Consider the following 17,533-nt stretch of genomic DNA (forward strand, 5'->3'; position numbering starts at 1 on the left):
ATCGAAAGTGTGAGCCTGTCATCTCTCTTTGGAGAGAACCACAAATAAGCCATTATAGGCAAAAAAGATATCTGTCTTAATTCTCACCAAATAAGGAGATGGAATAAGGTGATTTCTTACATCCTATTAAATGGTGTAAGACCCCCTACTGTGACAGCTACGTGGCCACAAGAAGATATACTGAGCTACTTGGTTAGGAGGAGGCTTCTGGTGTTTGCAATATACACAATTCTTCATATAGAAAGCAAATTTAGGGGGAAAAAAGTTGCCTGCGGATTTTTAAAGAAATAGTTCAGATAACTCTCATTCATTGAAGATTGGGGCTAGTTGGTCTTTGATTTCCTTATGTGGAAGACTAATAAATCCATGACATTAGCTATTGAAGAGGAATTCTCTATCATGGCCTGGACCCTGAGACAAGAGCCTTGGGTGTACCCTATGGAGTAGGTGGCCCCAGGACCTTACTTATTTTCACTATGCTGAGGACTTACTTTTTTCTCATTTTTAGGTTAATAAGACTTCATTTTTCTCATCAAGGAACTTCTTTTAGCCACAACTAATATATTTTACATAATTCAAAAATATTTCCCTTAGAACCTGCTCAGTAATGTTAATAAGAAATAATTGGGAAATGATTCTTTTTAGTTTTTTTTTAAATTAAAAAATTTCACCTACTTCTGAAGTGAGCTATATATAATTCTCATTTAGCTGTAACAAGCTGCAGCTGGGAAAGCCAACCAACTCTTTTTTTTTTTTTTTTAAACACTCTTCTACCTTGATCAAAATAGAGAGAGCAAAGAGGGGAAAGGAATAAGTCGAGATATCCTTATGAATTTAAATTTTCTTATATGGAGAAAGTTCCTACCGAGTAGTTTCTCTCCCAGCATGTTGAGCTGGTCCACATTGAGACCTCTTTTGGTGACAGAAGAAAACTGCCAGCTGAGTACCTCCGAGAGCTGAGACCATCGTGCACAAGGTGGGTTCAGGAAGAAGGACAGATTCTAGAGAAAAAAATACCCAAAAGCTTAGGCAGTCGGTCCCAAGTAAGGCCCTCAGACCCAGATCTGTCCTGAAGTTCAGTTCTAGTTTCTGTGACACACACAAGTTTTCACAGAAGAGAAACACAGTTGATTCTCGTTATTTGGAGGTTCACATTCGTGAATGCAGTCTACTCATGCTAAGTTACTTTAACCCATAAATGGCTCCTCGTGGCACTTCTGGAGTCATCTGTGGACACCACGAATAGAGCGGTGAAAGACTGGGGTCACCCGACATGGATGTTTCCAGGAGAGTCAGACTACGCAACTGCCTTCTTGTTTCAGCTCTCATACCACAAGCAAGTGTCCTTTGCCTTTTGGGTTTTTTTCTGTTCTTTAAAAATTTCATTTTTAAAATGGTTGCAAGGATAGCACTTTGGTGCCGCCTGATGTTCCTAAGTGCAAGATGGCTGCCACACACCTCACGGAGCAAATACAAGCGCTTAGATGCGCTTCATTCAGGCATGAGCTATAGTGCTGCTGGCCTGAGCTCAATGTGAATGCAAAAACAGATGCGTTAGATAAGGCATCTTTAAACAGAAGCATACATAAACAAGGCCACGTATCGACAGGTCCAGTAGCCATCATTCAGTGTTTGCTAATTCAGTGTTCAAAGTGACTTTCAAGAATGTAAGTGCAAAAAAAAAAAAAAAAGGCAAAACAAAAAAGAAAGAAAAAGAAAAGAATGTAAGTGCAGGAAATAATGAGAATCAGCTGTACTTGTACTTGAGTGAGTATGCAGACTTAAGAACGGAGCGTGCTGATTTAGCAGATATATACACTTTCTTAAGAAAAGCAATAAATCAACTCCTCCACAGTAAAAGTTATAGGAAATCTATTGCCTGAGCTTATTCCTACAGAAGGAAAACCGCAATTCTCATTTCTAATACATATAGGTGCTTCCCTTTTCCAGAATTACTGAAGATCCTTAACAAAAGCACTTGTTATATCACTTTTCTCTCAACTTCTGGCCCTGAGGGGTGCTGTGAGATGTGCAGAAACCACATGATGGTTAGCGCCTGAGCAAAAGGAGATGAGTTTTCCATACCCGGGGTTCTGTCACCAGCATGTTGTACCACAGGATGGAGGCCCAACCACTCGGCAGCTGGCTGACGTTGGAGATCACCACAACGGGCAGAGAGGTCGTCTAAAAATGATAAAGACCTTGAAGTCATTTGAATCACGGAAGTATCACCTGAAGACCACTGTGTAGCCTTAAAACTGAGCAAAGGGTGATTTGCAAATTTGCATGTATTTTATATTTGAACACTAAAAATGGAAAGTTAACTTTTGTCCATAGCTTATTTTTTATTCTACCATTCAATTAAGAAATAAGTCTCCTTGCCTCATGTAATAGTTTAACATAGGACACCTCAACTAGGATATTTAGTTTGCAGCTTTTGAAAGCTGAATTCGGTTCTCTAGCTTCCTGAACAATTCAGTTAACATCAAGATAGTATTAGCTGAGAAAGATCATCCTTTTTAGCAATTAAGTCAATATGTCTAAAACAAAAACTGAGAAATAAAAATAAAATTTCCCAGGTCTGAACCATGTATGTCTCACCTCGAGGTCAATGACCAAACCAGGCTGGCACAGCTGGGTCTCAAAACTGAGGGAGTGAAGCTCCTCAGTAACGATGAGAGGGCCCTTCAAAGAGAGATGGGGAAAAAAAAAAAAAAAAAGGAATACAGTGATTCAGTCACACATCCTGCAACTTTCAGGGGCCTCATAAGGACTAAAAAGGGCTGCAGAGAGCCTGACTGCCAACCAACCAAAGGCAATTCAGAAAAAAATTCCCATTTTCACGAAGGTACCCCAGGTTCAATTATTGTATCTCCGTGTTCTATTAAGGACAAGATTTCTGAAACCCTGGCCAGGGTTACAGAGTAACAGAAAGAAATGTCAGTAGGGAAACAGAAGCTTCTCATGGGTTTCTTGGTAACGAGAAGCTTCCTGGCTCTCAGCCGCCCTGCCTGCTGCCCCATCCGGCTCCAACCCCGGGCGAACCGGCGGAGCAGACACGTGTTCCAGGTGGGATTAGTTACTGGAAGGGCTGAACTGCATAAGCCTGGCAGGTCAGAAAGTCCCCGGTGTAGAAATATAATAGTTTTCTAAGTGGCTTTATACACATTTTCCCCTGGGAGCACCATAGCAACTGAGAACAGGAGAGAAGCAGCCGCTCTCTCTGCTCACAGGAGCGGAGCCGGGAGGTCACGGTGAGAGTGAAGGACAAAACCAGGGCTAAGCGGTGTGTGTCCGCATGGCCCCGGGCGGTGTCTGTCCCACTCTTCCACACAACCACTGCTGGGTGTGGTTGCAAGGACCGCCTGCTACGTGGGCACAAAGCATGAAATCGTTCCAAACCAAACCAACTCCAGACATTCTGTCCTCTGTCCACAGTTCAGTTTTTAATGCATTACAGTGACTGTAAAAAGGAAACTGTCAGAACCACGCTGCCTCTGGGTAGGGAACGCAGGGGTGAGAAAACCCTCTTGCCACGCTTCAGTTTTCAGCACGGCAGTCCCCAAACCAGCCTCTAGTTCCAGCTCACACAGTAATTCCCATGTACCCTTAGCTACATCCTACAAACTTCCCGGGATCCACTTTCTTTGCATGTGAGATGTGAGTAGCACAGGAGCCTACTGGGAGGGCCCAGCGACGTTGTGTGCGAAATCCTCTGACAAACAGAAAGCGTGAAGGCAGTGGATTTTTACTGTTATCACAGATACACTGTGTCTCAGAGCCCATCCTCTCCCCTGCAGGAGAGGACCCCTCTTTGAGGTGCAGCGGCCCTGAGCCAACCTGCCTGGACACACCTGCCTCTTAGAGACCATTCAAAACAGAGAAGGACTCACCTCGTTAGTTCTGGTGCCAGCATTTTTCTGTTCTTTCAGTTGCTACAGAACAAGAAACCACCTTAGTAAACGGCATGATAATGCTCACAGTTGCTATTTTCATCTACAAATCAGATCGAAGTCACGGTTTAGAAAGAATAAAGGATGTGAAATGATTTTCAGAATGCAGAACAAGACATGAAATGACCCCTGTGTGGGCTCCTAAGCCTAAGTGCCCCTTTCCAGCACCCTGACACCATGCGGACACACGTGACCATGGAAGGATCCCAGGGAATCACAGCCTACTCCCTTCCCCTGCCCCGTGCAAGCTTTTCTGAATGATCCCCCTTAACTTTCATTAACTGCTTCATCCCCGCCCCCACCCCGCTCAGGGCACAGCTAAGCCTGCCCTCAAGAGGACTTCAACCCCTGAGGTTTTAATGGAAGCATTCTGGAGCTCTGAGAGCAGCTCTGGGCACTGTGCGACTCCCACGTCTGGACCAAGGCTCTCCTATAAGGTCTAGCTTCACGAACTATCAATTTGCCGGCTTATGGAACTGTTGCCAGTGACCCTAACTACAGGTTCCAGCCCAGGGAGCACACCAGGGTCAGGGGCAACATGTCAGAACCACCTCACAGAGGCAGGCAAAAGGCACTTAAAATTCCCCGCAGGATTTCTGTGGCCTGGCGGAATGGGCCGACTCTGCTGGAGACAAAGTGGTGGGGGCAGTGGTCGGGGGCAAGACCGCCAGGAAGGAGAAAGTGAATAATGGGCCAAGGAGAGACTCCGGGGGTCTGCCACACCTGGAGCAGGGAGAAGGAGCAGGCAGGATGTGGGGGCAATGATCAGTGATCACTGAGGTCGCAGAGGCACCAGGCACAGGTCACTCATATGTACACTGGGTTATGGAATGTTTTGCGAGATGGCTGTGGCCCAGCAAGTATCTCTGGAGAAGATACTGGCAGAGCACGGGCACAGAACGGGCCTGAGGTAGGGAGGAGAAAGGAAGATTCAGCGTGAAGTCAGCAGCCACACACTCTAGAAAGCCTTCTCCAGGGGTGCGTCCACATCACACAGCGAACCGGATTCCATTCCAATGAAAATGGGTCCTATTAAGCCACACACAACCCACAGAAACAGGAAAGCTGGTCTCCTACCAGGTGCCGGAACTCCGCCGCCAGACTCCCATTGGTGGACTCCTCCATGTTCATCACTTTCGTGTGCGTGCCCAAAATGTTGAACTTCCTGAATCTAGACAATACAGAGCAGAAATACTTAAAAGGCTTGGAACTTCTAAACAAACACAGTAAAATCTAGTACAAGGTGCTTGACATACCCTTTTACTGTATTCCTCTCATTCACATCTCTGAAAAAGAAACATACACATATATATATAAAATCATGTATGTGCATTTAAATTTTGAGATGAGCTTTAACAAAAATCTAGAAGTATACAATAGAGTAAAAGACCATACAAAATCTACACCTGTGGGCTTTCTGTCCTTTCACTCCTGGCCCCCCAGCCCCCAATCGACCCACACGAGCTCTGCCAAGCATTGCTGAGTGACCTTGGGCAAATAAACCATCAGGCCTCATATGTCTCACTTGTAAGATGTGGTGCTACCGGCGCCCACCTTGCAGGACACGGAGAGTGGTGAGCTAGACCACGGGTGCAAGGGCACGAGCGCACCCTCCCCAGACATAAATAAGCTGCACTTCTGGCTGTTTCCTGAGCAGTCGCCTGCCTTGTGTGAGGCCCCAAGCTAAGAGAGAGCCGTTGCAGCTGTGTGATTAGTGAACTTCTAGCATGACAGCTAAATCCTTTTTTAGTCTCTCTGATCCTTAATGCTTTTATGAAAGGACCAGAATAGTCAATTATTTGGGGGAAACAGTCAAGTTTAAGTTTTAAATCTGAGGTTCAATCTCAAGCAGCCTGGCCTCTAGCATCAATTCCGTGCTGACTCTGTCACGTCTGGGCTCCCAGGTACCTGGGCCAGCGACCTTTCCTAGCTCAACGAGAAGCTCAGCATTGCTGTGAATGACAATCACCATTAGCTATGTGAGTGACCAACTGCCCCCATTTCAGGGGCGGGGGGTGGTGGTGGCGCAGAACTTAAAGAAAAAGGAACAGCATGATAGTGCCTCATCAGAGCTAAGAAGAAAACCCAGAGTGGAACAGAGAGAAAGGACGAAAGAGCAGTAACAAACCAAAGGAGAGACAGAGCACAGTGTAACGGCCACAACATCTGCCTCTTTTCCTTTCAAGAGATATTAGTGTATTTCCCTGTCCCTGGAACCTTCCAGGTGACTCTGACTGGGATCTGCCCACAGAATGGTCGGGAGGGATGCCGCACAAGCTCCAAGTCTCACCCCCACACGCATCACACGTGGCTATTCTTACCCACCCGGAATGCCGTCCCCATGCAAAAAAGCCCAGGTTAGCCCCTTGAAAGGAACCCCACAGAGAAGGGCCCAGTTATCCCAGCCAGGACCTCAGACACTGGACACCCCCCGCAACAATCAAGCTGATCCAGACCAGAAAGACCACCTACAGCCCACAGAATAAGAGAAATAAGCTTTTGGGTTTTAAGCCTGATGTTTTGGGGTGATGTGTTAAGCACCAAAAGCTGCCACACAGAGAAACCACAGCTGATGGCAGGAAAGACAAAGGCACAGAGCACAGCGAAGAACAGCGTTAGAGAGCAGAAAGACAAAACCCCGGAGGAAAATGACTTGGATCATCATAAATGGTTTTGAAACTTGTTAAACGAGTACGTTACACACACAAAAAAGCATTAAAAATATCAAGGGGTGGGGGCAGCTGGATGGCTCAGTGGTTAAAGCCTCCGCCTTCGACTCAGGTCATGATCTTAGGGTCCTGGGATGGAGCCCCGCATCGGGCTCTCTGCTCAGGAGGGAGCCTGCTTCCCTCCCCAACCCCCGCCTGCCTCTCTGCCTACCTGTGATCTCTGTCTGTCAAATAAAAAATAAATAAAATCTTAAAAAAAAAAAAAAAGTAAGGGGTGGGGCGGGGTGGGAGCCAGTGGTTAGTTCAAGACTAGTCCAGGTCTAGTGTCCAAGGACAAATGGGATAGGACTACTCCGTTTAGACCCCCGTGAGAACTTCTGCCCACTCCGGGTCCCTGCTGCCAAGACAAGGGTGGATCCAGCAGGCCCCACAAAGTCTCTGCAAAATGCTGTCAGCTGCGTTCCAGAAACAACCCACAATGGCCACAGAATCACTGCATGAGACAGTCTGGTGCGCGCCCAAGGGCCCCTCCTCTTCGGGGCTGGCCTAGGAGGAAGGAGAGGCGGCAGGCCAGGCCTGGTGCTTCAAGACTTGATCAGTACAAGCTCACAGGCATAAAACGCCCATTCTTCCATTTGTTTATAGTCTGAGACGGCACCGGCTTGTTGCTATCAGTTCTGGGGAGCCATCAATTTAAACCTCCTGCAGTCACGCAGAAATAGCCCCAGCACATCAGTCCATGTCTGGTTAACAAAACCAGCATCTTGATAGTGTGTGTATCTTAGATAATATAAAAGATATCTTACTTATCAAATAAGACTTTGACTTTCAAATTATAATTCAGCTCTTGCAATTTCACCAGCAGTCTGCAAAGAAAAATAAAAGTCATTATTACTTTAAAAATTATCTATTACAGTCTATTTATTATGCCAACTCCCTACGGGTGGCCATGTCAATAATCTCTGCTCCCTCCAGTTAATTACAAAAAATAGCATCGACATCTACATACGTCTACTGGGATTTTTTTCTAAGTGCATTTGCAGCATAAATTCCCACCAAATGTGAGTGAGGGTCCCTGCTTCCCTATATAGCCTTGCCAACACTGGGGTCTATCAAAACTTCTACTTTGGGACAATTATATGGGCAAAAAAGTAGCAAATGTACTTTTTACTAAAACTTGTTATCTAATGTTTGTTCTGTTGAGAAAAAAAAATAACTCTGACCCATAATGAGGAAAGAGAGGGTAGCATCTGTGGTCATTCCAGGTGGTGTGGAAAGAAAACGGAAAGACTGCAGAAGATGTGCACGTGTCTTCTCTGAGGAGCTGGAGACCTCCAGCAGAAGCCCCTCACTGGTCCGCTCCACTTACTGGCGCAGGCGGATGGGACTGCGCTCCTAGTGCCCCTTCTAGTGGTGGGTCCTCGGCCCCCGCGGGTCCTCGGGTGTGATGCTGAAACACCAGCAGCCAGGGAACCTCACCGGGACCTAACTGAGCGGCACCCCAGGAGCAAGGACTATGGCCAGCTCTTCGGAGCCCAGCTGCTCACCAGGAGAAGAACAGCTAAAGAAATTTGCTATTTGACAGAGAAAGGACAGCCCTAAGTTCTCACATGGAAACACTTCTGCAATTTATAATCACAGAGAAAAACAGGTTGCAAAACAACACGTATAGCAGAACCTTAGTTTTTAAAACTAAAATCCTGCGGGTAATATTACGTATGTGTGTATCTTTGTATGAAAGTATATGTATATATACACACACACACACACGCAACTGTATTTATTTCCATATTTGTGTAGACATGGAGAGAATTCCGGGAGGGAGGACTGCCACTAGGCTGTTTGCCACAGTGATCTACAGATATTTAGATCACAGACAACTCTGGAACACTGAGGGAAGCTCTGACCCCATTCACCAGAAAAACCAGTCACGAGTCCATGTTCTCGCACACATATGGTCTCGGGGCTATGTGAAGCCCAGGTTACCAGCTTGTTCTCAGGAGGGCACAAAACTGCTGGGAACTTCTGCATCTACTAGATGCAGTTCTGCCCTTTCGAATTCCTGTTTACAGTGAATGCACATGACATTTACAGGGGGGAATCGTGTGTGCGTGTGTGTACATAAATATCTGTTACATTTCTATTTCTTTTAATAGAAAAGATGGACTCTTAGATATTCTAAATAAGAATTCACATCGAAATGCCTACTGCACCACTGCTTCCTCTAAGTACCCTCCGCGACAGTGTGGTGTAGCAGGGGAGGACACACACTTGAAGGTGCAGGGTTTCTGTCTCATCTTGGTTACCTCAACTTCACGGTGAACTGGACCCCGGTCTTCAAGACCAGCGGCCTCTGAGGATGAGTTGGCATGCAAGGCTGTCTTTCCACCACAAATGAGCTGTAAATTCCAAGCAAAGTGCAGATTAGCATTTCCATTAAGGCTGATGCAGTACCAACAGGAGGGGGGTTAGAGGGCATAGCCGTCCCACATCTGCACGCCGCATGAGATCAGAGTGTGACCTGTGATACCTCTGACAAGCAAAACCCTGAGTTGCACAAATTTGCAAATTTGCACATTTTCACTGTGGCGATTGCTTCGCAATAGATACAAGGTCAGGTCATTATGTCCTACACCTGAACCTGATGAATGTTGTTTGCCAATCACATCTCAATTTAAAAATAAAAATAAACATAAACAAAAAATAAAAAGAAATTTCACTATAGTTGAAAATGAACCGTGTAACACATTGCTTGCTACCATAATTTGAAATGGATATTTCAGGATCCTCTGGAAAATTGTACTTCTAGTAAGACAGTCTGGTAATACTTACTATCTAATAAACACTTCCAAATATGCATTTTCATTTTAAAAAAGATCACATTTGCATTCCAAAACCCAAGGAAATAAATATCTTTGCTATTTCAAAATACAGCACTGAGGTATTGCTGTCTGGACACGAGCCACAGGGAACCAAGGATATTTTTTTATAATGTCACGTTAGCACACACACACACAGAAATTGCAGTGTGAACTTTATCCTTCTACCCAGTACATTTATCTACGAAGCATACTTGGAACAACTGCCCATGAACAAGGCACTGCACAAGGTCCTTGTGGGGGATAAAAGAGGACAAAGGCACATCTCTGTCTTCCAGGAACTTCCAGTTCATGTCACAGATGACAGAAATCCACACACAATTACATAATGAATCCAGAATGGGAGAAGAACAAAGACAGCCAGGCAGATCCAGAAGGGAGCTAACATGTTTGGGAACTCTGGGAAGATTTCACGACAAGACACAAGCTGAAACTCCCAGGAGCTTACAATGTTGAGATGAGGTTCAAAGAAGGCGGCTGGGGGGCAGAGGATACAGGAGAGGCACGGCAAAGTGACTGGAGTTGGTGCGGACGAGGTCTGCCTGGAAATGAGGTGTGTGGGGAAGCTCATCCTGGAGTGGTCAGCTGGGGCCAGGCTGGGGAGTTGGGGCCCAAGTGTCCAGCTGAAAGGCTCCGCCTGGATGAGCAGGTGACAAAGAGCCAGGCTGGACACTGCTTGGGGAAGCACAGCGTCACAGGGGCTGAGAAGGGACATGTTTGGGAAGTGACTGCATGAGTTCAGCAAGACGATCTGAGAGCCTGAAACACATGGGGCCTTGGAGTGGGAAGGAGGGGACAAACCGCCCCAGGACAGACTGGCAGGTCTCGGCACAGACTGGCCCCCAGAGAGGGAGCAGTAGAATGGGTGAGTTACCAGGCTGGCCGGCCACGAGAATGAAGAGCCGCAGAGCGGACGGTACGGACAAGGCATTTAGGAAGAGGTGACCACCCTAAAACAACTTACACAACGTATTAAACTTTTAAGTGACCTGAATCACGGTGAAATTTCTCCCCAGTAAAATAACTGCAGAACGTGCAAGCGAGTCCCCTCAATCACCTCTGAATGAGCTGCTGGAAAAGGCTGAAGGTGCGGTCCCACAGGCCTTGTTTGTTTTTTGTGATAGGGTCGTGTTCGTAGGTGTATTTCTGTTCCAGCTCCTCGAGCTTCTTCAGCTGCTGACGCACCTGCTGCAGACTCTCCGCAACTATGGTGAACCTGGGAAAGGACGAGATGCGGGGCCTCGATCAGAAGCTGCCTCCAGGCCACCCGGCCTGCAGGGAACTGTGGAAACCGGCGAGTGGTTTCCCCGGAGAACACCTGACGTTATCCACGCGGCCACTCTCTGCACAGAGAACAAGATTCACGTCGCCATTAGAGAGTATTATGTGGGAAGAAGAAATCAACGGATTTCAGCCCAGACCTGTGGAGGTGGGGCCTGCTGGAGACCTGTGACTTCTGCTGACCTGCACGATGACCGGGACTTAAAGGGACAGGCAGGGAGGGCAGAGGCAGAGGACACAGCAAAGGAGATGCTGTGATGGGTGATGCAGGAGGCAGCGAGGGGCCGTGCAGGTTGTGTATCAGGACACGAGGAGCAAGAGAAGAGCTTGGAAGCTGGGGAAGCCGCGCGGTGAGGGAACGACAGGCCGGGGTCAGGAGGAGGAGAGGGAAGGAAGGTTACCGTGTTACTGAACTGAAAGAAGGCGGCAAAAGCGCTCGGTCTAGGCACTCAAAATGTAAACCACGGAGGAAACTCGTGATTGCTTTCCGGTCCCTCGTTCCTCCCAGTAAAGGGCCTGTGAGCCGAGTCGGGCTGTGCGACTGCAGCTTGACTAGCTGGTGTGGTAACAGAGGAAGATCTTCTCCCAGTGAACCATCTCCGCTGCACGGTTTCACTTCCTGAATCCAGCCAGTTCCAAAGGAGCAGCCCTTAGCCTGAAGGAGAGGCGGGCTGATGGCAGGGGGCGAGTTCCTGGGGATCCTAACTGGGGCTTCCCAACTTCCTTCAAACCATGGCACACATGCGAACACGACAAATGACCACAACGGGGCTCCGGACAGCCCAGGACTTCCCTAGACAGCAGGAGAGGTTTGGGGGCCGGGGCGGGGGATGGGGGGTGTCAGTGGTTCTCAAGGCCCATTATGGGGGCTACACTGGGCTGGGAAGTTCTGTTCTGACAGAAATTTGGAGTACAAGCAGGCAACCCACAGAATACAAATGAACGGCTAAGTATTAATTGTGAATTGAAAAAGAAAAAAGCCATTCAGAGAACCTGCTGAGATCTGTGGTCTTTGGGCGCTCGGGAACTGTTGCAGGCCGCCCTCCCCTCACCCCCACTCTGACCCACCACTGCCACCCGCTCTGGTCTGTCGGCCCTCCCCTGGACGACATGAGCGTGCTCACGGTCACCTGGCTGGCCTTTCTGTCTCCATATCCTCCAGACTGCTGCCAGAGTAACCCAAGTCAAACAAACAAAAACCCCGAGAAGTGACCCTGCACTTGAACCAAAAGCCCCGCCAGGCCCATCGGCGCGCACTGGATGAAGTCCTGTTCCTAGCGCCGCGTGAGAACCGCCTCAGCAGCCTCCTGCTTCCTGCCACCTCCACCTTCCTCCGCCCGCGCCGCACCCGTCCTCCAGCCCTCCAGGATGCGGTTCCGCAGGCCCCTCTCACGCCCAGCCTCTCCTCTCCTCTCCTCTGCCTCTGTCCCTGCCGGCCTCCTCGCCGGTCTCCAGGAAGGACTCCCCTTCACTCTCAAGTCAGTGCAAGAGCCCTTCTCGGAAACTCTGCTGGTGACCGCTTCCCTCGCCCTCCCCGGAACCCTGGGCAGCCCTTCATTAGAGCAGCGGCGGCCTCTTACTGCACAGGGTGAGGAACGGACCTTCCGCCTCCACACGGAGACTCCTCCCTGGTAGGACCAAGCGCCACTCATCGTGTGTTCCCAGGTCCTAGCCTGACACACAGCATTTAATAAGGTTTTACTAGATATTTGATTGAGTGAATGGTCCAAACGATACTTCATGGAAGCCTGGAAAACGTCTCATGCTATTTTTTTTTTTTAATTAAACATTAGGGCTCAAGCAGTTAGCTGTGTGATGTGAGGACTATGCCACCAGTGTTTTGGCACAAATGATGTATCCCATGGGACAGGCACAGTAGGGAGAGGACTGCTCCAGACCAAGCAGAACTTGGCTGAACTCGGCCACAGGCATGAAAAATGTGCACTTTTCAAGTGTTACCAGGGCCAGGAGCAGCTGGGCTATATCAAAGTCTCAACAGAAGTCTCAACGGGGTCCTTTCATCTAACAAGTGGAATGTACACTTTATGGGCTCATGGGGTTGGCGGTCAGATTTGGAGTCTTACCAGTTCTGCAGCTGATCAAGACAAGCGTTGGGGGGCCCCCCGATGCAGGCGCTCTGCTGTCTCTGCTTCCATTCCACCAGCTCATCATTGATGAGGGCTTTCTGGGTAAGTTCCGTGACATTCAACAACTCTATTATTTTGAGAACTACTTCCTAAAGGGAGAGGAAGAGACAAAGTGAAGTCGATTCATCTTTAATCACTGAATTTAAAAATATTTTTAAAAAGCAAAGCAAGGGGCGCCTGGGTGGCTCAGGGTCCTGGGATCAAGCCCCGCATCAGGCTCTCTGCTCAGCAGGAAGCCTGCTTCCCCGTCTCTCTTTCTGCCTGCCTGCTTGTAATATTTCTCTCTCTCTGTCAAACAATAAATAAAAAATCTTAAAAAAAAAAAAAAGGAAAGCAAATGTTTCAACTGGGGCTCTAAGCCAAGTGGTTATAAAAATAATATTTCCTCTATTCTAAACTTCATGTCCATTACTTATAGTCTGTGACAAAAGCAACACATTATTCTGGAAAGTGAATCACTACCTTTCTCTTATTGTCGAGCATTAAATACATCTTCTGGATTAACAACTGTTCTTGTTTCTGATCATTCTTTGCCACGCCATTGGTTTCATGCTCTGTGAAGTGAGAGAGATGGCAGGTAAGTATAAATGTAAAAAAACCAAAACCAACTAAATCCAAGATTCACATTCACTTAGAAGAAACAGAATCCAAATGTTATCTGTTGACAGATCCAAGTTTGATCTTTAATTTTCACTGAACAAAACTAAAAAAATGTCATCAGTTTAAAAAAATTGGACAGGCTAAAACAAAGTTCTTGTTCTCAATGACCCATGTAAACTGGAAACAGTACCATCCAGCTCTTAAATCGTTGTCAGAATATTATTTAAATGAATATAACCAACAAAATCCAAAATCCGAGATACAAAGTGTATGTGCAGCTTTGAAAGAGAAGTACACAATTAGGAAGAAGTAGCTGAGGTTCCTTTCTCTCATACTATTCCCTAAATTGTCCTAATAATGTCCCCAGATCAACCCCGGTATCTTCCAAGTGATCGCGAGGGTTACAGCCAGCGTATGGAGCTGCATCATTTAAAAGAGCTTCAAGCTGGGAAACTCCACACACCTGTCTGGCTACATCAATCAGGGGTCTAGGTACAGTAAGTACAGTGAGTGACACAGAGCCTTGTGGACAGCCAGTGATACTGTCCTGCCATCCCTCCCCCCAAACATGTGGCAGTGTCTGACCTGTCACCACTGGGGATTAAGGTATAGTTCTACTGCCATCTGGTGGCTAAAAATCAGGGCTGCTGCTAACTACCCTATGAGGCACAGAATAGACAGCCCCTTGCGAAGGGAACCTGCTCAAAAGGTCGACAGTACAGAGGTTAACGCCTCATCAAGAAGCTGAGACCAGCAGTTCAGAGCCATAAAGCACTTGGCAAACAGGAAGACATACTTGCCTTCTTCATCTCGTGTCAACAGAGGAAAGGACAGCCAATGGGCACTGCTTTAGACGTTAAGTCTTACCTCTGTTCTGCAACGTTTTGCACTTGAAGTCATACTCGTCTTGTAAATCTTCTAAGGTCTTTATTTCATGCTCTATACACTACAATAAAGACATAAATAGGTTTTCCCACCAACCTGCTTTCTAAGACTTTGGGAAATAAATTATCATTTCTGTAGGACCCAGAAACCCTGGCAACCATCCTGCACCCTCAAACATGGATTCCATTTGCAAAATTCTAGTCACATACATAATAATCTCTATTTCCTTAATAAGAATATAATAATTTTCTTAAGAGGAAGACATATGGTTATTTTCAGACTGGCTTCCCTTGATTTCTACTTTAATGCTTCCCTTCCCAGGCTCAGAATAAAACAGGTCCTTGAGAAAGAAGGAGCCATGTTTGTCCTGGGGCTCTCCATAACCCCAGGAACACGCCAACTTGAGAAGCGCAGCCATCAAAGGCTATTTCGAGCAGCAACATCTAGTTTATTGGGTGATGGGGCAAAGTCAACAGTTACTGCACAATCTTGCAAGGAAGAAAGAAAGCAGCTCAGTGTCTGAAGCTGTAACAGGGGCCATAAAAGTCTATTTGCTGGTTGGCTTAACTACTTTGTTTGCATATGGTTTGGAACTTCAGCAAAACTTCTCAACTACTTAAAAGACTGAAATCAGTTAACCACGTTTACACTCAAGTAATTGAAACCTTTTTCGTCTTACAAAAAGTTAGAGGCTAAACATATATATATTGACTCAGTACGCACCATAACCTTATCCTTCACATTTCTGACTTTGCTGTCCAGCTCCTTCTGTTTGTCTAACATCACGGTGCTCTGGATACTCCCCGACTGCGCCTGCAATGGGAGGGGCGTGGTTACCAATGAGTTCCTCTGCCACAGTCACCTGCTGGTTACTCTCCGAAGTCGAGTCCACACCTTGTGCACCACCTACCCCCCAGACCTTCCGAAACTTCCTACAAGCTTCCCACATCAGCGCTGACGAGAAACAGCTAGTTCTCAAGGCCCTGGAAAATGCTGGCGAAATGTTAAAAAGGCTACAGAAAGACTCAGCTCAGTTCATGTCTACTATATACAAAGTATTTCTGGAATTTTCCATTATTTCATACAGTTGCATGGTACCACACAGGAAGTTCACATCAGGGTTTCTCAAATTTTATAGACAAGATTATTCCCATGAACCCTGTAATTATTTGTCATAAAGCCTCACGATTCCTTGTGGCCCCCAGACCAGCAGCACCTTACTGCCTGGGAGCTAGTGGGAAATACAGACTCTCAGTGCCTCACTGATTACTGAATCAGAAGCCCCATTTTGACAAGATCCCTGGTGACCCAGAGGCCTGTCGAAACTGGACAGCACTGCCATTCCGGACTTCAGTGACTGTGTGCTACTCGGAAGTCATGACTGTCAATCAAGACACACAGAGGATCCAGTCCTCGCCCTTCAGAGCACTCAAGACGTAGGAGCACCTCTGTGTTCCCTGTTTAAGGTGTTCCCTGGTTTATTCACACAGCAAGACTTACTCACTATTAAGTCAAGGTCAGACAATGTCCTAGACCCCCCATGGTAGAGCGGTAAACATGAGACTGTTCTCATACAGATTAGATTCTAAAAAGAGGCTATTTTTGTTTAGAGTTAAAGCCCCTCCCGTGACAAAAACTGTGCCCATCGACCTTCCTTACTGAGGCCTACACGCGCACATTCTATGTGAGCATTTTTACCCCTTCAAACTTAACAGGATTTTCTTCTTTTATATCTGGATTTTCCCTACTAGAAAGCCTTTCTGTATTGACAGATTAGAAACAAGTTCTCCCATTTTTAACCTAGTACTTAAATGGTTTCTTTTTTTTCTACCTTTAGATCTCTAATCCATTTGAAGTTTATTCTTATGTTTACTGTGAAAAAGTGTGGGGACAATTTTAACTTTTTTCCCAATTGGCTGTCCACGTGTCTTAACAACATTTAGTGAAAAGTTCCTATTTTCCCCAGAGCTCTGAATTGCCATTTTTATCACACAAAGTTCCTTTCATACCTGGTTTTAAGTTGTAGACTTTCTCTGATTTTCCATGGGTTTTTCTCTTCCTGAACCTGAACAGTGTTTAACCTTGGAGGGCTTGGTCTGTACCTAATAGAGCGGGGCCCGTCTTCTTGCCATATTTCTCTGCAGGTGTCCTTGCTATTCTCTCAGTTATTTTCCTGACGACTTTCACAGCTTCAGAAAGAAACTTGTTACTTCTATTGGGATCACATTAAAATTATGAATAACTCAGGGACAGCCAATATCTCCATGACATTCCTTTTGATTCTTATGCCTCTCATGGTGTTCTCTTGTCTAACTGTATTGGCAAATACCACCAATATAACGTTATTTAAGTATCAGTGGAAATAAGGGACATCCTTGCCACAGTTCTGATGTGCTCCAAACTACATAAGACACTGTCTACAGCACTGAGAGATATGTATTTTAATATGCTAAAGAGGTACCCATCAGTTTGTATATTATTTAGTGTCTTTTATCAGGGATGGGTGTTGGATTTTGTCAACTCTTTTCAGCAACTATAGAGATAAGCATATGCTTTTTCTTCCTTGTATCTACTTACATAATGAATTACATTAATGCATTTCCTCGCCACACCCTACTCTGTTATTATAATCTGGAATAAATCCTACTTGGTCGTGATATATTGTTTTCTTAAAGTATTACTGAATTCTGATCACTAAAATATTTTGTTTAGAACTTTACATTGATATTCAGAAGTGAAATTGGTCTATAATATTCTTTTTTGTTCTATCTTTATTATGTTTAGGTGATCAAAGTGATTCTTTGTTTACAGAAAACTCTGGAAGTTTTCCTTCTTTTATATACTCTGGAATTGCAGAGTTCAAAGTGTCTGAATTATATCTGTATCAAGTGTGCATTAAAAACCTCTACACTGACTGGTACCGCTAGGTGCCCCACGTGTCACTGAGGAATGAACAGGGATGCTCGGGCCTTTCAGAAGGAGCTGTCGCTTTGAGCAGCTCCATATGGCCTCCTGCCTCTGCTGCACAGCAAACGCTCAAGTTGGGTATGGAAGTGCTGAATCACTATATTCTACACCTGAAATTATTGTTACACTGCACATGAACTGGAATTAAATGC

At 46.1% G+C, this 17,533-nt stretch overlaps 1 protein-coding gene across 4 annotated transcripts in view; it reads right to left on the reverse strand.

The window, feature by feature from the left end:
- STAT1 (signal transducer and activator of transcription 1) overlaps positions 1–17,533 on the reverse strand; it is a 43,003-nt gene that overhangs the window by 16,453 nt on the left and 9,017 nt on the right. For all 4 annotated transcript variants that reach the window (XR_004288386.1, XR_004288385.1, XM_032354210.1 and 1 more), the window contains 13 exons: positions 15,138–15,227; positions 14,397–14,475; positions 13,392–13,483; positions 12,867–13,018; positions 10,559–10,717; positions 8,929–9,021; positions 7,429–7,488; positions 5,210–5,239; positions 5,031–5,124; positions 3,894–3,935; positions 2,602–2,685; positions 2,086–2,184; positions 866–1,001 (listed from right to left, as the gene is read on the reverse strand). Coding sequence is in view for 2 of the 4 variants with exons in the window: in XM_032354210.1 (XP_032210101.1) it covers positions 866–1,001; positions 2,086–2,184; positions 2,602–2,685; positions 3,894–3,935; positions 5,031–5,124; positions 5,210–5,239; positions 7,429–7,488; positions 8,929–9,021; positions 10,559–10,717; positions 12,867–13,018; positions 13,392–13,483; positions 14,397–14,475; positions 15,138–15,227 (1,210 nt within the window). In the remaining 2 variants the exon portion in view is untranslated. The remainder of the gene's footprint in view (positions 1–865; positions 1,002–2,085; positions 2,185–2,601; positions 2,686–3,893; positions 3,936–5,030; positions 5,125–5,209; positions 5,240–7,428; positions 7,489–8,928; positions 9,022–10,558; positions 10,718–12,866; positions 13,019–13,391; positions 13,484–14,396; positions 14,476–15,137; positions 15,228–17,533) is intronic.

The sequence above is a fragment of the Mustela erminea genome, chromosome 8, assembly GCF_009829155.1.
Source record: "Mustela erminea isolate mMusErm1 chromosome 8, mMusErm1.Pri, whole genome shotgun sequence".
Classification (NCBI taxonomy): Eukaryota; Metazoa; Chordata; class Mammalia; order Carnivora; family Mustelidae; genus Mustela; species Mustela erminea.